General features: G+C 37.3%; 1 protein-coding gene across 1 annotated transcript in view; it reads left to right on the top strand.

Annotated features, from left to right (window-relative positions):
* CLYBL (citramalyl-CoA lyase) overlaps positions 1–23,895 on the top strand; it is a 271,761-nt gene that overhangs the window by 244,619 nt on the left and 3,247 nt on the right. Inside the window, exon 7 of the mRNA XM_037065807.1 lies at positions 4,014–4,138. Within this exon, the coding sequence (XP_036921702.1) occupies positions 4,014–4,138 (125 nt within the window). The remainder of the gene's footprint in view (positions 1–4,013; positions 4,139–23,895) is intronic.

The following is a 23,895-nucleotide window of genomic DNA, read 5'->3' as shown; positions in this document are numbered from 1 at the left end:
CTTAACAGTTTGGGTTGATGGGTCAAAGAAAAATTTCCTCCAGTAATCAAAATGTTAATTTATTTCTGAAAGAAAATTCTGGTGATTAAAAAAATTTTTTCACTCTTAAGTAGGTTTTTATTCTTCTGCCACTTCAAAGCCCCTTTTTTTCTCTCCCACCTCCCAGTAAGTGCCTATGCACCTGGCAACTCCTACAGGCATTGGTGGGCACTCAGGTCAGTGGTCCCTCGCAATCCAGTCATGGAGCGCAGGTGGCTGGATATCTGTTGATTGGTGTACCTGGTCACTCAGGCCCCTAGGAACCCAGGAAGCAACCGAAAATTGTGTTTTTGCAACAGAAACCTATATTTTGAGAAACCACAATAGGATTCTATGCCTGGACACTTGTTTTCAGTTGCACACACACACAAGAGCAACCATGGTTTAAAAAACACTATAAAATCTTGTATTCTTTTTGTTCTTCTGCTGCAAGTTCTAAGAATATCATGATCAGAAATGTATGCAAATAATAGGGAAAAGAGACAAGCATCCATGCTATCCCTCTGGTAAATATTTTTGAAATGTGTCCAGTTAGGGATTCCTAAAGAAACATTTCATAAGGTGACTTTAAATGTAAAAGGTATCTTAATGGATGGTGATTTAACTGAAAATAAAATTGAAAGACTTAAGAAACAATTGAAGTGTTTTGTTAGAATTAAATAAACCCTGACATTTGATTTTGTGTTTTTAACATAAAGAGTTAAAATGTGACTCACCAAATTGGTTTAATAAATAAATAAATGCAATCTCTTATAGTGAAATATTTTTTAATCGTCTAAACTATTAATAATTCCTCCCTACATTTAATAGTGACTGAGCGTCACCAGCCTTTTTCTAGCAACTGTTTAAGACATGACCCAAATGGAAAAGTTGGAGAAAAACTCCATGAAATCCATCTAATAGACCCTGTTGTTGTTGATCTAAAATGTGTGACATTGGCTGCAAAGCAGCCAGATGTTGCTATGAAATGGGCACTAATGCAATAAAAAATAGAAAACACTGAACTGATGCAGGCCTCTGCCACCATCATTTAGGATAATCTGGGTGTCCTCAGTTTCCTATGGGGTAAATATTTGCTCCAGAACTTTTAAAGGAGTTTGGGAGTTTCTCCAAGATACAGGACTGAGTTAAACTGGTCCCTAATTCAATCACAGAAGACAAGTTATTTCAAATCAGATTTAAATTTCTAGACTGTGCCCAACTCAGCATGAGGAGCTTATGGGCTTGGCACTATTGTTTCTCAACAACAGGGAGTATTAAATCACACACACACAAAAATGGAAGCGGGGAAAGAGGGACACAGAAGGTACAGTGTCCATTATGTATTTCACTGAACAAGTCAGTAAAGTGTAGAGAACTACACCTTAAAGCCATCTTGCAGTTTTTAGCAAGAAGGTCTTTTTTTATCCCAATTATATTTATCCATGCCAATAAAAGGTAATTAGTCTGATAAGATATGAGATTACTTATAATATTTTTAAACAATAAATGATTTAATGAGTATTTCAGGCCACTCATGATCTGTTTGTCCTAATTATTTGTCATTTGAATGCCATACCTCAAGCTTTGCACAAAAAAGGGAGGAGAGGAAGGAAGGAAGGAAGGAAGGAAATACTATCTGAAGCAGGTGGTTGAAAAGTACTGTGTTATCCATAACACTAATAAGAAACAGTCTATGTTATAAGGATTTTTTGTACTTTTAAAAATTATGTATAATTTTAATGAGTTATAGTTTTTAAAAAGTTAACCATGCATGGAACAGTGGGTTATAGATTTTTTTCTGTAGTCATTGTTTCACAGAGCCACAATATATGTAGATAGGTTTTAAATCATTGTATTGGCTATATAAATAGGTATTAACTTTAGGAATTATTTTTATAAAAATAAAGCAAAAGTAAATCACAGTTACTCCAGTACTACATGCTGAGAAGAAAGATTATAAATATGAAACTCTATAGGTTCTCTTCTTTTTTGTAGTCTTTTGTAGAAGACAAAAATGACACCATCATACAGTACCTAAAAGTCTTGACAGGTATTGATTTAAAGCATGATATATCAAGTGGTACTGTAAAAAGGATTTCATGGTCATAAATTTTAATGTCTTCCAATTTTGCACCCTCTCAGTAACTTGTCAATAACAACTCTTCTATATAAAATATTTGCTTTGCTTCCACATGGTATTAAAGTCTGATGTTCAGTTGTTGAAGTATATAAAATTCAACAAAAGATAACTTCACATGTGGATGTTCATAAATTTCTAAAACCTAACACATACCTTAAAATTAGCCTCAGTACCAAAATATAGGTGCTTGCAAGCCATCGATAGTTTTACTATATTTTAAATAGTTTATGTTTTGTTCCTCAGATTATAGTGTCTATACCAAGAAGTTCTCCTGAAGTCTGGCTTCTTATACATCAGTGTAAATGTTGTACATAAATTATAAAATTTGGGACTAACAGTACAAAATGACTACCAGAACTGACATCCTTTATTAATAATACTGTAACAAGTATTAGATTACTTAAGTATAATTTCAGTACCTGCTATTGAAAAAAGCTCTCATTTGTCATCACTGATATTTTTGTTCCCAGAAATTATTCCTCAAATAATTTAAAGCATCTTTATATATAGTGTTTTAATGTTTTATTGTTATGCTGACAGATTAAAGATGAAATAGCAATATGAGGATGTTTTAATTATGCCACCATAAGAAAAGATATCATTATATTTATTCATTTAAAATATTTTTCATAAAATACTAAAACAATTTTTACAAACATTGTGCTTTTCTCTATTTGGTAGGATAATGGCAGTAACAGGAATTAACCTTTTTTAAAATAGCAAGGATATAATTTCTACTGACTAAATGTTAAAACATCTACATCAGAAGCAAAGCAAATTGATAAGTCAACAAAAATATTTAGCAGAGTAAATTATCATTAAGTGTACATTAATTTTTAAAGAACTAAATATGTCCATACTTTTATTATATAATAAAGTATAACCTCAACACTATTATAACATTAAAATTATGTTTCATTTTATTAAAGACCTGATTATATTCCATTCTTCCTTGATTGTTAAACTGTTTTTTTAAATGACTGCATGATTTCACAGAATTCTGTGAAACTTCATACAATGTTTTTATTTAAGATACTTAAACTTCAAAAAGAAGCATAAAGCTTTTTCAAAACTATTACTACAGAGAGAAGATTTCATCTAGGGTATCTAAATATCTATATAAAAGGGAAATATCCAATCTTCATTCCATAAGAAAAAAAAGGAAAATCTGGTTATGTTTTTACATAAACTTTCTGTAATTTTTATTTAAACATGTTTAAATGGAGTAATTTAGAGACCACACTGTTCAAACCTGCCTTCTATTTTACTGTACTGGATAAAATTTTTTCATTGAAATCTAAATTTCTATTAGGGGTTAGAAATGATATACTATATATCTAAAAAAAGAAAAACTGTTATTGTGAGACACTATCGAATATTAATATAGTTATAACAGCTGATTCATGAAAACCAACAGACTACTTCAACAGAAATTGTGGAAGGCAGGATAACGGTACAAAATAAGCCAAAGACCAATTATAAAATTTGAAAGAATTAATGTATGTTTTTTCTACTTTATTTCAAAATAATCAATCTCATTTACAGACATTATCTTTTAAAGTTCCAGTCAAAGCAGTTATTCAACAAGCCACTTGGTCATTCCACCTGTAACTCAACATGCAAGACTGTCTGCACCAAGGTGGCATTTCTGTGGGATGGGAAACACAATTATTCCCATTTTCCTGTTTGTTCTTACATGGTATTGTGGAAAATCCTGCCCCGTTGTTGTTTTCTTTTTAAAATGTAAAATATTGAGTTATTCTATATACAGTCTGTAAGGCACTCAGAAGCCTTGCATGGTTGAGATATTGTTTGTTGATTTGTGTTTCTGGTATTATTAATCTTCCTGTAGGCAAGCAGGTGATACACCCTAATCAAATTGCAGTCGTTCAGGAGCAGTTTTCTCCTTCCCCTGAAAAAATTAAGTGGGCTGAGGAACTGATCGCTGCCTTTAAAGAACATCAACAACTGGGAAAGGTAAATATTTTATTAATGCCTTGGAAGAAACTGTTGTTTAAAATACCATAGGGAAGAATATAAAAACAATGAATGATTTTTTTACAAAACTCATATTTTGATGGGGAAGTTTTGTTCTGGGGGGACAATACTTACTCATCAGTGAAAACCCCACCTAAAGTAAATTTGCCCTTCCATGTTCCTAAGTATTTTACCACTGACTCTCAAGTCTCTCATTTTATTTCTTTCATAAACTCTATTGGCAGCCTTTGAGAAAATAGAATCTCTTTAGTTTTTCTGTATAGACTCTGATGCAGCATTTATGAAAAATAATTTTAGATCAAAGTGAGAGCAAGTTGTAATGAAATAAACACAGTTTGATTAAATGGCTCTTGTGGAGAGAAGAAATAAATCTCAAGTTATTTTAGTATTGGAAGGGGAAAGTATACAGATCTCCTCTGGTTTAGTCATTTAAGAGTGGAAGATTGTATATGTGCTTGTACCGATTTCTGGACCTGAGATTTGGATAGAATGGAAAGCAAATTAACACTGGAGTACGGTTGTTCCTAATTTAGTGCATCATTGAGCCTCGCGTTTCCTGCTCTGTGGGTTTCTGCTATGTAAATATTGCAGTGGTGATGCGCAATCTGTCTCCACTTTGTGCCAGTAACACTTAAATTAGGTGTCGCCTGAAGGAAGATTTTATGCTAGTTGCAACATTGTCAGTTAATTATCTTAAAGGTTATTTGCAATAATACCATGTGCCTCTTTTTAAGAGGATGGGAGAAAGTTGCATTTATAAATCTGTCCTAGAGGTAACATCTAAATTCGGCATTGTTCCTTACACAAGGAGTGAGATTTTGATACCGACAAAGGCAGAAGTACTTAGGAGAGAAAAAATGTTGAAACATTGTTAAGGTTCTAGAGGTTAAACAGTCCTCCTTACAAAAAAAAAAAAAGACAAAACTGGTTTTCAGTGGTGAACCAGTGACATCAATGTCATCACAAGTGTCATTTGCACTCTTCATTGCCAGTAAAAACACCTGAAAATCCCAGGACTTGGGAGAGTAACAATATTAAATGAGTCATTCCTAACCTCTCACTGTGTGTACTTGCTTTCAATTCCAACCAGGCATGCAGGCTCACCTTCACACACTCACAAGATCATCTTTGTACAAACTTGCACTTAAAATCAAAAGGTAGAATCTGTGATATTGGAAACATCCCATTTGAATAGCATCCTTTCATTTCAAATCAGTAGTGGCCATTGGATAAACATTGCAGTTCACTGAAAAATATTTTTAACTTGACATTGTATTTTATGTGCACTTCTATATCTTAACCAAAAAATCCAGATCCTCAAGCATAGATATTTGCCTAAAGAGAAGAACCCTGTACTTTTTCATTTATATGTGCAAATAACTCCATCCTCTACTCTCTTCCATCCTTGCCTGCACACACACTCCCTACATGTTCTACACCTCTGTGTGTACCTTATGCCAGCTGCAGACATGAGTGTGATAAATACTTCCTACTGAAATAATCAACTGAGGCAGGATATGGACCATCAAAACAGCAGTGGAGCAGAGTTCCTGTCTGGGCCATAGTGGATACCGTCAAATAGTGCCATTTTACATATGTAAGCAGCTAAAGGTATGAGAGAAGTTACCCTAAATTTCAGTAGCCAGCAAATAAAATCCAAACAACAGACATATTCTTTTACTGGTATTTAAAGTTCTTGAATGAAGGAAAAACAATACTTCTTCATTGTATCTCGAAAGTGTTGTTCCCAGGGAAAATTGTCTCAGAGTGTCCCTGCCTTTGATGATAGCAACTTAAATGTTAAATTATGAAGTTCTTTTTTTTTTCAGTAAGAAATGCCCTCTTGTTAGAGTGGAAGCTTTCACAACAGTGTGGCAAGTTTTCTTAACATCAAGCCATAGAAATTAGGGCAGAAGGGAGACTATTAGGTCATTTCTTCCCTGCCCCATTTGTGTAGGTTTGTTCCCTACAGCAAATTCTCCTGGTGCTTTGTCCAGCAAGGTTTAAATGATTCAAGTAATGGGGCTTCCAGTGGGGACATGTGGTTATTTTATCCAGTTCACATGTTTCTTTCACTTTGCCTATAAATTGGCTGGTCATAAAAATTGGGTCTGCAAGTAGGTGACTCTGGGTCTTGAGAGGTCTTGGGGCTTAAATAATGTGGATTCTGTTTGTAAAGGTTTAGTATAAATAGGTTGCTCAGTTATATAAAGTATTGCTTCCAACAAACATCTAATCTGTCTTATTACAAATGTGAATCATTTATGAAAACATACGCCCTCAGTTACTTTGTCCAAAGCACAGATGACTCTGTCAGTGATGAGAAACTGACGGTTTATAGCCCAGTGAGACACAAATTTCTAAAAGACCTTTTTTCCCATCTGATGAAAAATTTCATTCAAGAAATCTTTTTGAGTAGAAATGACCCAAGAAGGCAAAATTACACCTTTTTACTTTCCCTTGCTCCCATCTTAAATTATATTCTTCCCTAAGACCAAAGGTTTAGCTGAAATGTACAGTTAATGCTGGTAATTGTGTTTTCTATAGCAATAACAATTATTGTTATATAGTTTTAATAATTATTGAAAAATAAAAGTTCTACCTCTTTTCCTTTTCTCTCCCAATAACAATATTCATGGGAATACTTAGATAGTGAGTAGATAAATTATTGGGGTTCAGTCTTTGGTATCATATAAATTTTTTGTTTTATTTTAATTAGAAGTTCTAAGGAAAGAAAGTTTAATTCTTTTAGCCTAATGTCAGGTGACAATACTTTACATTAAATAATAATAATTTGCTCATATAATCTGTCACTGTTTGGCAGATAATGATACTTATGACTCCTTTAAGAATTTTGCCTGGTAAAATAGTTCCCACTAATAATTAGGCTGTAGGTTGACATTAAAGACTAAGGTCATCTTCTCCTATTAAACCTGTTGAAAAATGTCTAAACATTCCACATACTCTATGTTCCTATTTTAACTCCCATAAGCGAAAATATTTCTAATTAGCTGACATCACTTGTGAGATATAGATCCACAATATTAATCAAACTTGATTCTTCCATCTTTCCAGAAAAATATTTTTTTGAGATGCAAGCTGTATGTCATTAGTTATTTGAGCTTTGAATTTTCTGATGAAATATTTTAGCCAGGATAAATCACATCCATGTAACTTGTTTTAAGTTTATAAATGATTTTCTTGAAAATTAATTTTATTTTTATGTCATCCAATAATATTTGAAAATTTTCCATTAACTGAATTTATTATTGCCTATTTAAAAATATTATTTTAAGAGTTTTAAAAATTTTTATAAAATTTATTGGGCTGACATGGGTTAATAGAATTATACAGGTTTCAAGTGTACATCTGTGTGTATTGTTAACAGTTTTTTTATCAACTAAAAATTGTATGTAGTATGAAAATTAGATAATTGAAATGAAAATATCTCAAGCAAATAATTAGTTGATATCAGTGGAAATTATAATTTGTTAATAAATAAATGTATATAACATATACATGTATGTATGATACTGTGTACTTTTTCATGTCTATATTATAAAATTAGTGCTAAATTTTTTCTTTTGCCACATTCATACTTCTTGCGCAAAAATGACAGCTAAAGGAAACAGTTGCTTTTCAAAAATGATTGATAATCCCAAGAAATCTTAATATAAGAATTTACCATTTCTTTCCAAATGGAGGTTCTAACAGAAAAATATGAAAGAATAGCAAAATATAGTACATGTGACCAATTTTTAAAGGTACTTTGCTATACAGGTTTCAAGTGTGTATTTGCAGTTTCTGCCTGCAAATAGGCAGAAAAAATTAGCTTTGCTTCATTTTCCATTTTCTAAGCATTCTGGTTTATTGATATCATTGCCATATGTACTTAATTTTGTTTCAGGATTTTGTTTAACTTTTTCAAGATTTTTCATTTGTTATAGCTTTGCAAACTGACTAAAAAACAAGGGAAAGTGTTCATCTTTAAAATCTAGGTTCAATTAACAACTATGAAAGTTAAAAACAAAGTCACTAACTTGATACAACAACTGTAAATAACACATAACTGAAACATTCTAATTTCACTGGAGCCAGCAATAATGCAAATTAATGTTTGTATTCATAAGCAAATCCTCTACTGAAATATAAATTAGGAGCTTATATCTTGATAAAAAAAAGAAAAAGGGTTTTTTCCTTATGTAAGTTTTTTGTGTAGAAAATTGCAAAGAATACCCCGCACACCCACACACACCAATATTTAGAGCAAATTATTTTCATAGGTTATCTGATTGCGGCTCACACACCTTTCATTTCTTTCCAAATGCAGGGCTTTACAAAAGAAATACTGTTTGGCCCAGAGGGCCTTCTCTAAAAGGCTCCCTGAGAGAACTCGGAGGTCTCTCTAGCCAAAAATATTGTTTCTGCTTATTCATGTGCCAGAAATCCTACTGCCACCCTTTCACACAGATCAAATAAACCATCTACAGATTTGGTTGTAGTCTTTGTCAACAAAAAGGGTTGGTTCCACTAATAGACAACAATGTACCTTCCCACACCCATGCCTTCCACCACCCACAGTCTCCCCCCCCCAACTTTATTTGTAGGTTGGAATACTAAAATCTGACAGAGTGATTTCTAGTGAAAAGGAAAGATGAAGGGACTTAACTCTACTTTTGAGATTCTTATTCATTACATTTCTCTCTTTATCTCCTTGTTTCTTTAATATTTTTGGAAATACCAGTAAGTGCCATAATTCTGACTTTAAAAAGTCAAATTCATAGAAAAGCTGAGAGTCTGCCAATGACTACCTTAAGGTTGACTTAATTAACAACAAATTGCAGATTTCTAAACATTGAAAACAAAGTGATACAACTCTAGTACTGATCATATTCTATTTCACATATTTTCAGAGGCAAATGGCTTGTTCAGTATTAGAGGATAAGAGATTTTTGTATTAGGTTAAATCTGATAACTTTTAGAGTTGTTTGCCCCCTCCTTAATTTATAACACAATCTTAAGTATATTTTAATCAAAATAACTTTTTATTGTTTATATTTTTGAGGATTTTTTTGCTCAGTTTCAATTAAAAAGAGTAAACCTTTTAGTTGGATAAAGTCTCAGAAATTTTCTAATCAGATCACTTCAGTTTTCATCTTTATACACCAAAACCCAACACGGATTTGGAAGTTGTCTGAGGTCACTCACAGCCAAGGTGATGACAGAATCCCAACCGAAATTCTGGGCTTACTTTACAAATAGAGACATGAACATGGCATAAATGCAGTTTCATTTTGGTTGCAGAGAATCCCACGTTAATGACCAAAACTTTAAAAGTACTTGGTCACAAATAAAATGTGAATTTGGATAGTTCAGATTAGCATCTTTTCCTTATCATGCACTTTTTTTTTTAGCATGAGCAGAAATAGATGAGGCAAGAAAGAACAGAGTATCCATGGGCCTTCCCAGCTGCTATTTGCCACATGGCCCCTCCTTCACAATTCTGTCCTGTACTTCTCCACCCAACCTACCCCCAAAAGACTTCTTAGCTCTGATCACTGCAAACCACATTCTGTTTTATTAATCTCTTTATTCCTTCATTCATTCTATTTTATTCCTCAGTCTCCTAAAGTAGACTAGGAGCCTTTGGCAAAGAGGCAGTATCTCGTCCCACCCTCAGTTCCATCTCCCTCAAAGGACAGGTTTCCAAAGTCACATTCTTATTTACATCTGTGGTTGGACAAACAGGCCATGGCTTTCAAAGTCTTTAATAGCAAGATCTAAATAAGGGCCCTGAAAGGATGGTTTTACTCCTTGGACATCTTTCTCTTCCCTTTGCAGTATTGCTCCCTCTTAGTATGTTTGGTTCTGTGTGTGTATTTCTGTATATGTCTCCTGTTCCTCCCTCATCTTCCTCTCCAATAATTCTTTCTTCTTAATATTTTTCTTAATATTTTCTTTCTTAATATTTTTCTTTCTCACGACATCATCTCTATATCCCCCCTACCATCCCTTGCCTTCTCTTCTTTAAGTGATTTTAATAGAAAAAATCAGAAAATAGAAAAAATTCTTTTAATTTTATAGAGTTAGTAAATACTGTTTAGCAAACTGATTTCTAAATTTCTGACACTGTTAAAAATTATTTGTTGTACTTTCATTTATTGATTTTAGAGAGAGAGAGGAAAGGGAAGAGAAAGAGAGAAACATCAATTTGTTGTTCCACTTATTTATCCATTCACTGGTTGCTTCTTTTATATGCCCTGATCAGGGATTGAACCCACAACCTTAACATATGGGGATGACGATCTAACGAAATGAGCTTCCCAGCCAGGTCTCATTATACTTTTTTAACAGTATATATGATGCTGACCTTTTGTTTCCTTCTAGAAAAATGGGAAGAAAAAAATGTCACCACTTATTCCATCAGTTACTGGTATCAGTTAATTATGTATTAGTAAATCTTTTAAAGTGCCTTCTAGTTAATATTCTTCTGGTTAAATGTGTTTTCCCAAGAAAGAATAAGTCTAGACTATATAAAATAAAAGTTAACATTATTGGTCTTAGCTGCAAGCTGCTGAAAATGGCCCTCAATCTGTGCTTTTCTCATAGGTAATACCAGCATAAATTTGACATGAAATATTCTAAATTAAATAAAAATATTTACACATTTGTCTCAGTGTTAATAAAGTATCTGCAGACAAGGTTTCTACCTTTAAAAAACAATCTGGAAGGGAGGTAATAGTTTCAGAACTCTAGATAATGACTAAAAAATCAATGAATTATACAAACAACAATGGATAACTTTTATAGAATGCAAATTATACTTCAGTAAGTCTATAAAAAACTGAGAGAATTAAGCACGATATCTAATTTGCTAGCAAATGTGGAAACTCCTTTTGATTTTGCAACATGCTTATAAATCCAATTGTTTCACCTCAGTAGGTAGCTTTCCACATGGAGAACTTGGCTTGATTTTTCCAGATTTCCTTATCAGAAGATAGTTAAAACAAAAATTTGTTTATTTCTGTCTAATCACTCCACATGAAAAAATTTAAAGATAAATCTTGCTGCCTACATTTCATGACCTCTGAGAATTTTAAAAACAGAAGGCGCCTTTGGTCTTCCTTGTCCATTTGTGAAGTAAGGATGGCTCTGGCCCACTGAGACCCTCCATCTGGGCAGTAGATGAGTCTGGACTGGTCACATATGAAGATAATTGACCCCAACATTCACCTCAGCTCTCCTCCCTACTGTTCAGCCACCTCCACCTGCCCTGCCAAATTCATTTCCCAAAGCTTCTACAGCTCCTTTTTTTCTTCTCCAACTTGCTAAATCTGTTGGTAAAGTCCCAAATTAATCTTAATAAATGTACAGTACTGTTTCTATTTTCTATGTAGAGTTAAAGCTAAATCATTCCTTTAAAAAAATGTTAATGCTGTCTATTTATTTTACATCTACTCAATAGCCACATTCCAAGGAATTTCCTCCTTTTTTATAAACCAATCGGGCCTTTGTCTTTGCTAGGACTTCCTTATCCTGCTCATCCTCTGTCCTTCTTTCCATTAGCTCCTCAGAAAAGGGGTGCTCCCAATTGCAGGTCACCTGCATTTGATTAGTAGCTCCTCCGGCTGATATTCTTAAGTTTTTAAATTCTATTGAGTACATTGTTTTCAAATACTGATGCTGTGTCAAATATATAGCACCGCGAAGTGTAGAGTCTAGTTTATTAGAGTTTAGAGAAGTCCTGGCTAGGTAGCTCAGTTGGTTAGAACATTGACCTGATATGCCAAGGTAGTGGGTTCAATCCCTGGTAGGAAGACATAGAAGAATAAACCAACAAGTGTATAAATAAGTGGAACAACAAATCTGTTTCTTCTCTATCTCTCTCTCTCTCTTCTCCCCCCACATGCCTTTGTCTCCTCTAAAATCAATCAATGAATTATTTTTAAGAAAAGAATTTAGCTCTGGCTGGTATGGCTCAGAGGGTGAGCCCCAACCTGCAAACAGAAAAGGTTACCGGTATGATTTCCAGTCAGAGCACATGCCTGGGTTGCGGGCCAATACCCAGTTGGGGACGTGCAAAAGGAAGCCGATTGATGTTTCTCTCCCTCTCTTTCTCCCTCCCTTCCTGTCTCTCTAAAATATAAATAATCAATCAATCAATCAATCAACAAAACCTTTAAAAAGTTTAGAGGGGATAGAAAGCTTTAGGCATGAGTTGGCCTCTTCTACCCTGAAATCATAAAATCCTGTTATGATTCAAATGCTGTCTCTCACTCGGCCTTTCTGTGAAATATGGAATTAAATCATCTCTGGCTGATAAGAGCAGCAGCTGTAATTGCAGCAGGAGTGTAGCAGGGATTGTGGTGGTGGTAACAGCAAGCAAACAGAGGTGATAGCATCGGTGGTAGTGGTGGCAGCAGCCTCAGCGAGGACACAGTCGCAGCAGTAGTGACAGTAATGACAGTGGTGGTAGCAGCTGCAGTTGCAGTGTACTAAGGAGCCTGTTTGTGACAGACTATTTTATACATGGTCTTATTTAATGCTCACAATAACTCTACAAGGGAGCTATTATTGTCCCTATTGTACAGATGAAGCAACTTATGCTCAAAAAAGTAACATTATTTGCTATGGATCACACACAACGAAAGGAAGACTCTGGGTTCAAATTCAGGTATAACTGATTCAAAAGCCCATTTTCCTAACCGCTGCATCAAATGGGAGAACCCAGAGAAGCAAGTCCCTTTCTCTCTAGGTATCTTTGTATACTTTTTGTCTCTTGTAGCTACTGAATACCATCTCAGAATATACCCATCCTGGAGAGTTGACATTTCTCTTTGTTGGAAAGTCACAGAGGGGCTGCTTGGCTAGGTCACCCCTGGTGGCCTCTCAGGCCAGTACTGATCTGACAGGTGGGCCCTCCATTCTGTTTTCCATGGATGGTTCTGTTCTCCTTTTACAGCCAGAGTTACAGGGCAAAAAGGATGGTAGGGATAAAGAGGGAGCTTCGCAAGACTTTTCCACCTTGTAGAACTTGGAATATAAATCCAATAGGCTGCCCAGGTTGCAAGATCCCCAACATCTCACATCCACTCTGAGACAGAGGCTACAGGGGCCTTCCCAAGCAGTTCAGTTAGGTCCACATTGTCATTCCATTCCCCAGTCAGGTATAAAACTAACTCCCTTCAGATAATCTAACTGTTTCATTCTTATGAATCATTTACAAGGCTTCCCCATCATAAGCCATGGAATGTCATCTGTCAGAATCTCAGTGCTAGTAGTAATGAGAGATTAGCCCAATGTGAGTTGTTGCCTATGTTGAACAACTTCAGTAAAACTTTTAGAAATGTCACATAGAGACATATTAGTATCTATAAGTTCTCTGGCCATACATGTAAGTGGTATTCAATTTTAATTCAGAACATTATTAAAATACCTATCAAATTATCACTATAATCTAAAGTGTTAAAAATATTCTCTATTTCCCAAGTCTTCAATAATATTCTTTTACTCTTTTAATGGCAATTTTAAAAGATGTTTATTCATAAAACAAATGGTTATTGATATTCAGAAACATATATAATGATGAAATGTCACTGTCTTTAATCCTTCTCATAAACGTTCTGGGTTTTCTTTTTGGGGACCTAAAATGTCATTCACACATTTATTGTTAGATTTTTTTCTCACTGAAGATGTCCTTTGGTATCTCTTATATCAAAATAATTACAATAATAGCTTTCAATGGACACTCAGGATAGAAGCATGTTATATTTCAGTGGTTTCCAAATTCAGTTACTAAAATTGCATTTCCACATATTTGCTTATCTGTACCTTACTTATATATCATTATTTTTTCAGCTTCATCTTAAGGAATAATATCTACGAAATAACTATTTACATATGCCAGTTATTTTTTATACATGACATCAAAATAAAATTTGAAATTATATAGTATACTCTATGTAGAACAAACATATATTTAAATTTTTTATATGATCATCACAGGTACCACAGTTAACAGCCATACTTTGGGATATATAGATTAGTGGGAAGAGTTTGAGATTTGGCATGAAAAGCCTTAGATTCTAATCCTCTCCTTCTGGCATTAGTAAGTTCCTTTAAAAAGATTAATACTTAACCATAGTGTTTGCATCTGTTAATCAGAAATAACCATGCTGCCCTAGTTGGTGTGGCTCAGTGGATTGAGCACTAGTGTTTGGATCAGAGATTCACCAGTTCAATTCATGGCCAGGGCACATGCCCGAGTTGCTGGCCAGGTCCCCAGTAGGGGGCACACGAGAGGCAACCACACATTGACGTTTCTTTCCCTCTCTTCCTCTCTCCCTATCCCTCCATCTAAAAATAAATAAATAAAGTCTTTTTTAAAAAGAAAGAACCATGCCTTCCCTACTGTGAGAAAATGTCTTTGAAAATATTTTGTAAAAGTGTTAAGTATTATCAGATGAAAACTTTTTTTTGGTAGTGAGTCTTCCTAATAAGATTGAACTCTTCCAATTTTTAGTTTGGAAACAAATATCGTGGGGCATACTGAAGGCTATAAGAGTATAAACCACAGTTGCTCCTCAATAGAGAATGAACTATCCTCTCCTGGCATTCAGAGAGCCATCTGTGGATGGGGGGTCAGTCCAGCCATGATGGTCACACTCAGAAGCAATGCTGAGATGGGCTGGGCCAGCTCTTCTTAGCTTTTCCAATGTTGGGTCCCTAGACCACCAATGGATAGAGGGAAAATGCCCATAATAAAGGAAAAGAAAAAGTGGTTTAACTTCCTCTCCTTAGGATCCAGAAGGAGCAAGACTAGGGCACACCAGGACAGGAAGCAAGAATAGAGGGATTCTAATGAATTTCAGTCTTGCTTCATGAAACAAAGATTAAGTCTTATGTGCTTTGTCATAAAGTCAAGAAGCTAGTGAATAGCAGAACAAATGTTTTAAAATGTCTGTCTTCCAGATTGCTTTAATCAGGGCTAGTTTAGGCTCCCTTTCCTTAGGCCTGAGTAATCCCTTCATCCATAGAGCCATAGAAAGATCTGGTATCCCATACTGTAGTCCTTTGTTTTGCTTGATCTATTGAGTCACTGGTGACCAGAAACATGGGGCTCTTGAGGAAAAGAGAGAAAGCCAACTTCACTCCTAGTCTCAGTATGCTACTGCCCATTCCCCCTTACCTCTCTTGACCTTCATTTGGCATCCATGATCTTCTAAACCTGACTTTAAAAGTACCTATTCCTGGATTTCTGGTCAAGATAAAGTCATAGGTAAATGTGGCTCGCCTCCTCACATAACCACAGCAAAATTACAACTAAAATATAGAAAAAACATCACTCAGAATCATCAGAAAATTGAGCTGCATGGAAATCTGACAACTAAGGAATTAAAGAAACGACATTCATCTAGATGGGTAGGAAGGAAGGAGACTGTACAAAGTGATCTCAAACCCATATGTGGTGGATATAAAATGAGGGGTATCTTGGGAGTGAGGGATCCAACCCTCATACCAGACTATCCAGTGCATGGTCCCAGTGCCAGGAAGATAAGCCCACCAAACTTCTGGCTGTAAAAACCAGTGTTGGGTGGGTTGGGTTGGGAAGAAACTGTGGGATCCTTGGGCTTCTCCTCTTAAAGAGCCTTGTACCACACATGGACTCACTCAGACTCACTCATTCTGGACTCCAGCACCAAGGCAGCAGCTTGAAGGGCAACAGTGGCCTACAGCGAGTAACTGAAGTGCCTAGCATCAGGGCAAGAGCTTGGGGACGGTTTTCTCCCAGATAGAACTGCAGGCAGTGGCCATTGTACCTTTTCTGAGTCCTCCCCCACATAGAGCCACAGTGCAGCAGTGCTATATCTGAATTCCCATCAACCTGGCACACAAGGTAAGCCCTGCCCTGATGATTTCCTAAGGGTTTACCCCATCCAACTTGTGGGCCCACCCAAGCAACTCTCCCACCCTGACAACAGTGGCTTTCCCATATGAAGGGCTAGGCTAGGCATAGGCTTCTGACTTTCCCAAATCCACTCAAACAAGCAACAAGTGAGCTCAGTCTCTGTCCCTCTCTCTGAGTGGCCCTAGGCCCAGCACTAGCAGCAGCCACCTGCAGATCACTTTCGACTTATACCAAGGAGCCCCAGACAGAACACAGGTGGAAGGTGATTTTAGCCTGCACCACCTGGGATACCCAGAGCCTGTGCACCCAATGGACAGTTACAGACCATGTCAGAGCACCACCCAACTACTTCCACAAGCCACAGATGGAGGTGGTTGCTGGCCAGGGGTCACTGCCAGTATTACCATTGGATAAATCCCTCCCACTGACCTGCTGACAGCAATCAAGACTTTTCTACAAAAGGAAGGAGTACTCAGCTCATATGGAGTGATCACCTTAAGTATACAGCTTGGGAGATAGGGAAGGCTATGCCATGGATGTACAGGACACCTGCTGCATTAGGCCACACTACCAAGACATGGAGTCAAAGCAGCTCTACCTAATATATAGAAACAAACAAGGAGGCTACCAAAATGAAGAGACAGAGAAACATCCCAAAAGAATTAAAACAAAATGCAGATAAGCAATCTATCAGAAGTAGAGTTCAAAACACAGGTTATAAGGATGCTCAGGGAACTCACTGGATACTTCAACAACATAAAAAGAAAAAGACCCAAGCAATAATGAAGGCTATATTAACTGAGGTAAAAAATAATTTATAGAGAATCAACAGTGGAGTGGATGTAGCCAAGAATCAAATCAATGATTTGGAACATAAGGCAAAAAAAGGCATCCAATCAGTATACCAAGAAGAAAAAAGAATCCAAAATATTGAGGATAGCTCTGGTTGGTGTGGCTCAGTGGATTGAGCACTGGCCTGCAAACTGAACAGTCACCAGTCCAATTCCCAGTCAGGGCACATGCTTGGGTTGCAGGCCAGGGCCTCATTTGGGGGCATATGAGAGGCAGCTGTTTCTCCTTTGAACAATGATGTTTGCCTCCTTCCCTTTCCCTCTCTCCAAAAATAAATAAATAAAATATTTTTAAAACAATTTAGGATAGTGTAAGGAGCCTCTGGGACAACTTCAAATGTTCCAACATTCACATCATAGGGGTGCCAGAAGGAGAAGAGAAAGAGCAAGAAATTGGAAACCTATTTGAAAAAATAATAAAAGAAAACTTCCCTATGATGGTGAAAGAGATAGGCATACAAGTCCAGGAAGCACAGAAAGTCCCAATCAAGATGGACCCAAAATACATCATAATTAAAATGCCAAAAGTTAAAGATAAAGAGAGAATCTTAAAAGCAGCAAGAGAAGCCCTGGCTTCTCTTGGTCGGTGTAGCTCAGTGGATTGAGTGTGGGCCTGTGAACCAGAGGGGAGAAAAGCAGATAACTACCTACAAAGGAGTTGCCATCAGACTATCAGCTGATTTATCAAAAGAAACTTTGCCGGCTAGGAAGGACTGAGAAGAAGTATTCAAAGTGATGAAAATCAAGGACCTACAATCTATATTACTCTCTTCAGCAAAGCTATCATTTGGAATTAAAGGGCAGATTAAGTGCTTTCTAGACAAGTTAAGCTAAAGAAGTTCATCATCACCAAACCATTATTATATGAAATGTTAAAAGGATTTACTTAAAAAAAGAAGATCAAAACTATGAACATTAAAATGGCAAAAATACATAGCTATCAACAACTGAATCTTAAAAACGAACTAAGTAAGCAAGAAGAACAAAGGTAGCAATAGGTAATTGCTGAACAGATATGGAGAACATTGGGGTGGTGGCCAGCGAGAAGGGGATCTGGGAGAATGAGGGAAAAGGTGAAGGGATTAAGGATTACAAATTTGTAGTTACAAAATAGGCAGGAGGATGTTAAGAACAAGTACAGGAAATGGAAATGCCAAAGAACTTATATGCATGACCCATGGACCTGAACAATGATGGGCAGGCAGAGTTGTTAGAGGGAGTGGAGGATGCTGGGTAGAGGGGGGCAAATGGGGAAAAATTTAGACAGCTATAATAGCATAATCATTTAAAAAGAAAAGTACCTATTCCTCAAAGTCCTACCTGGGAGGGACTGTTCTTGATTTGATAGCTCTTTCTGTGGCTACTCTGTCCTTGTATCACTAATATACATGTTTGCATTTTAACTGTTAAGTCATTTGCATGAGTTAACCTGACCCCAACCCTGCATCACATTTGTTGAGGTTAGATACTGTGTCCTACTAGAAACTCAGCAAGTGTCAGTCAACTGACCAGTGAGTATTACCACATCAGGGGAAAATCAAGCAGGGAAGAAAGACACCAGCACATAAAGGAAAGGAGAAACAGAAAACAGATTCTATATTCCTATATCATGGGCCCCTCAGTTACCCAGCTCTGGCCCCACAAAAGAACCAAGCTCCACTCTGAACCATATTATGAATACTAGGTTCTGTGAATTCAAAAAAATATGAGATGAGACCACTGCCCTCAAGAGCCTCACAGCATAGTGAGAAAGATAGCAATGTAAACAATTAGAAAATTCTGAGTGTGACAAGGGCTACAAAGGGAGGCTGCCTAAGGGGAAAAAAGGAGATGGATTAGCCCAAGAAATTTTGCCAGATAGACATGGAAAGGAACTTGAGAGCAAAGAACAGAGTGTGTGAGAGAGGTACTGGAGTGTCTATGTGTTGGACTGACAGGAGACGAAGCTGAGAGCAGAGGTAGGACCTGGTCTCATCAGTGGAACATAAGGGTCTGTGCCAAGGAGATTGCACTTGATCCTGCAAGTCCAAAGGGAGCCAAAACAGGGTTTTAAGCAAATGGATGATCCTATTTGATATTTTAGAAAAACTGCAGCAGCATCCCAGTTAGGAAGGTGCAATTCCTCTGTCAAGTGTCCCAACACTCTCTCAGTGGGACCTCTGTCAGCCACTCTAGGAGCTGGGCAGCCTCCCCACTGAGCTTTGGGGGACAGGCAACCAAATTTACTCCTTAACAGGAACGTCATAATCAAACTGAAGGGACCAAGGCCATACTAGACCAAGTTGAGAAAACTGGAGAGAAAGCAACAGTGTCTACCAGAGCATCATCTTTATCCAGTTTGAGGGGTATTAAGGAGCAATTAACTTTGTGGGTAAGGAAGAGCTATATCACAGGAGGTCATGGCTGGACCTGAGAGGATTTAGCAAGTAGAAACACAACCATGATCCTAAAGAAAAATTTTATAATGGCCAACAATGACTTAAAGTTTTAGGAATTCCCTGGGAACTGTTGTGAGGTAAATAATTAATTCATTGGTTGTAAGACTTAGAGTCACAGAGGAGGAAAATGAAGGACAATAATAGCTCTGCTCAAACACTCTCATTAATACCAACAGAGAAATCCCCCTCATAAGGACTAGCCCCAACACCATCATTGAAAAGCACCAGAGAGAACTCCCTGAAGGCTCAAAGTAGTTATTTGAAAATAAAGTAAGTAGGAAAAGCATAAGATCAACTTCCAGCTTCTAGAAAATTACTCTTTGAGTACTCTAGAGAAAAAAATCTGAAGTACTAACTGCCAAAAATGTAAAATGTATGAATATTTCCCATAAATATGATCACTATTGTCATCACCACCATCATCACCAATGCTTTTGCCACCAAATTGTAAGTCAGATTCTCCCTCCATGAAGAACTTCTGGGTTTGATAAAATTCATATATTTCAGTGCCTAACTTGCCACCAGGCAATGGCCAAAGTGGTAGAAAAACTACATATAGCCCAATAATAATTGTTTTTCTTCTTATGCACATAACACCCAGGAGGCTTACATGTATAATAGTAAGATGTGCCAAAGTGATTGACCAATTATTTTTTTTACAACAAATAACTCAATAGGTAATTGCTGAATAAAAGTCCATTGCACAAGAGGCTCCAAGACAACTGTAGCAGGGAATGCCTAGCGTGCTGTAGGTATGCAATATCATATCTAAGTAAGCTGTGTACTCTGACAAAGATTATCCTGATTGGAAAGGGCAGCCATTTCAGATCATCTGATTGCTCCATGCTCATCACACTGGCTTTTCCTCTAATTCTCCTTGTGTTATGTAGGATCTGCTTCTTCCCTCTTCCTCCATCAAACTGTAATCTCCTTGAGGGCTGGGAATTGGACCCATATCAAAGCCAACCTAACCATTTCCACGGGGGGAGCTAAAACAGAGCTTCTCAAACTTAAATGTGTATTAGATTTATCAGAGAATTCCTGGCCAACCCATAGGCCTGCATCAAACCATATAGGATCCAGCCCAAGAATCTGCTTGTGCACCCTCTCCTCCCAGCCCCTGCCCCCCACCCCCCACTGATGATAGTCAGGAATCCCACTCAGAGAATATTTTTCAATCCATAAGCCCAGGGGGGTAGGCCAGAAACACATGCTTTGGATCAGTTAGAGCCAGGTTTTATCCCAACTCTATATCTACGAGTTTCAGGGCATGTATGTAACAAGTTTCTTAATTCTTTATGTCTCACTTTCCTCAGTGATAAAATGGGGATGAATACAAACTCATACCAATTAGCAAAATGATGGTTGCCAGAGGCTAGGGGAGGAGAGCTGAGGAGTAGTTGTTTAATAGGGACAGACCAAGTTTTGCTTTTGCAAGATAAAAAAGGTCCGGAGATTGGTTACGCAGCAATGTGAATATGCTTAACATTACTGAATTGTACACTTAAAAATGATTACTGTGGTAAACTTTGGGCCATGTGTTTTTACCACAATTAAAAAGAAATAGAAAAAAATATTGTTAATGGGGATGGGCATTACATGAAACAAAGTATGTCCAGTGCAAAACACAGTTCTGGGCTACTAACTGCTCAAAACATTACAGCTATTACTATTGTTATAGCCATGGCTGTTAATGTTTTTTAACCGTGAATGAATTACTATTTAAAGGCATTTTAAACCAAATTACATAGTCTAAATCTTCAAACTGATGGAAGTTCCTTTATTTTGAAAATAGTATCTGTGCCAGTTTATCAGGAATGCACTGGGCTATGAAACTGAAACTTATCTGTAAGTGTTTATTAAGGAATGTTTCAAACCCTCCCTGCAAATCTTAGTAGTTTGACAAAGTATGTTTTTCTAAATCCTGACCAACAGACTGTTCACATTTCACAGGTAGATCCATATGTTTAAAAAACAACCCGTAATGTAGGTCGATATGTTAAAGCAGGAGGTTATTCATACTAGGCCGTCTGATTCTTTTTTTTTTTGGTAGTTTTTTTTAAAGATTTTAATTATTTATTTCTTTTAGAGGGAGGGGAAGGGAGGGTGAAAGAGGGGGAGAGAAACATTGATCCATTGTCTCTAGCACACACGCAACTGGGGACCTGGTCCGCAAACTCAGGCATGAGACCTAATGGGGAATCAAGCCAGTGACCTTTCAGTTCATAGGCTGGCACTCAGTCCACTGAGCCATACAAGCCAGGGTTAGGCTGTCTAATTCTGTTTTTAAAGTATCTTTTATTGATTATGCTATTACAGTTTTCCCAATTTTCCCCTCTTAATCCCCGCTCCATCCTTCATTCCCCTGCCCTTAGTTCATGTCCATGGGTTGTACAGATAAGTCCTTTGAGTCCTGTTTCCTATGCCATTTTTTATATCTCCCCATCTATTTTATGCCTATTAATTATGCTTCTTTTTCCTTGTACCTTTTCCCCACTATTCCTTTCTTCCCCCTCCCCACTGAACTCCCTCTGTGTGATGTCCATTTCTCTGATTCTCTTCCTGTTCTGGTTGTTTACTTAGTTTTGTTTTCATTGTTTTTGTTTTCTTTTAGGTTCATTTGTTTTGGTTGGTTTTTTTAAAGATTTTATTCATTTATCTTTAGAGGGGAAGGAAAGGAGAGAGGGAGAGAAATATCAATGTATGGTTTCCTCTTGCATGTCCCCCGCTGGGAACTGGCCTGCAACCCAGGCATGTGCCCTGACTGGGAATCGAACCACAATCCTTTGGTTTGCAGGCCACGCTCAATCCACTGAGCTACACCAGCCAGGGCGTAGGTTCATTTGTTGATAGTTGTGAGTTTGTTGTCATTTTACTGTACATATGTTTTATCTTCATTTTCTTAGATAAGTCCCTTTAACATTTCATATAATAAGGGCTTGGTGAGGATGAACTCCTTGAATTTGACCTTATCTGAGAAGCACTTTATCCGCCCTTCCATTCTAAATGAAAGCTTTGCTGGATAGAGTGATCTTGGGTGTAGGTCTTTGGATTTCATGACTTGGAATACTTCTTTCCAGCCCCTTCTTGCCTATAAGGTCTCTTTTGAGAAATCAGCTGACAGTCTGATGGGAACTCCTTTGTAGGTGACTGCCCCCTTATCTCTTGCTGCTTCTAGGATTCTCTTCTTCATTTTAACCTTGGCTAATGTAATTATGATGTGCCTTGGTGTGTTCCTCCTTGGGTCCACTTTCTTTGGGACTCTGAGCTTCCTGGACTTCCTGGAAGTCTATTTCCTTTGCCAGATTGAGGAAGTTCTCTTTTATTATTTCTTCAAATAAGTTTTCTACTCGTTGCTCTTCCTCTTCCCCTTCTAGTACCCCTATGATTCAGATGTTGGAATGTTTAAAGATGTCCTGGAGGTTCCTAAGCCTCTCCTCATTTTTCTGGATTCTTGTTTCTTCATTCTTTTCTATTTGATTGCTTCTTCCTTCCTTCTGGTCCACTCCATTGATTAAAGTCCCAGTTTTCTTTCTATCACTATTGGTTCCCTGTGCATTTTCCTTCATTTCACTTAGTGTAGCCTTCATTTTTTCATCTAATTTGTGACTAAAATCAACCAGTTCTGTTAGCATCCTGATCACCTGTATTTTGAACTGTGCATCTGATAGGCTGGCTATCTCTTGGTTGCTTAAAAATATTGGCTGTGGGGCTTTGATCTGTTCTTCTGTTTGAGGCATAATTTTTGGTCAGGTCATGCCTGTCATGTAGCGAGAGGCGGAGCCTTAGGTGTTCACCAGGGCAGGTCAACCCAGTCACTGGGTTGTGATGCTGTATGTGGGAGCAGGGTCAGAGAGAGAACAATGGCATTTGTCCCACTATCTCTCAGATTTCAGTCCCCTCTGCTGCTTCCCACAAGCAAATTGGGCCCTTCTGGTGCTGGTTTCTGGGAGGGCGGGCTTATGTGCATTCTAGGACCCTGTGGATCTCTCCAACGGAGGCTGGGAGTCTCTCCTTGCACCTCAACCCCCATGAGTGTTTCTAATCTGTGCTTTTAGGCTTTGTTTCCTGGCACTAGGGCCCTGGGTTGCACAGTCTGTCATGCTGCTCATTTTCACCTGGTTTATCTGCACACAAATGTATGACCAAGGTCAGCAAACTGCCTTTTGCACCTCACCGGGTCTGCTCATTTCCTCCCCTTGCCGGGGTCTGCTAGTCCCACACTGCCTGCACACCGGGGTCTGCCAACCACCACCTTTTTCTGCTGAGATCCCTCTCCACTGGCCTCTGACTCTGCCCCTCTTACTGGTCTGGATGAATGGTTGTCGGACTTAGGTACAGTTCAATTTTCTGTTTTTTTCTGGTTGTGTTTTTGTTTGTAAATCTTTGTTGTCCTTAATTTTGGTTTGTTTGGTAATGTTCCTACCTATGCCTCCATCTTGGCCAGAAGTCTAGGCTCTCTAATTCATAACACTAAAATTCTCTATTTGCAGAAATGAAGGAAACAACAAAAATGTTGCATTTCATTTTCCAGCTTAA

Source organism: Sturnira hondurensis, unplaced genomic scaffold (assembly GCF_014824575.4).
Source record: "Sturnira hondurensis isolate 20B ecotype Veracruz unplaced genomic scaffold, ASM1482457v3 Scaffold0016184, whole genome shotgun sequence".
In the NCBI taxonomy this organism is placed as follows: Eukaryota; Metazoa; Chordata; class Mammalia; order Chiroptera; family Phyllostomidae; genus Sturnira; species Sturnira hondurensis.
The sequence above is the reverse complement of the archived record's forward strand: the minus strand, read 5'-3'. Positions and strand labels throughout refer to the sequence as shown.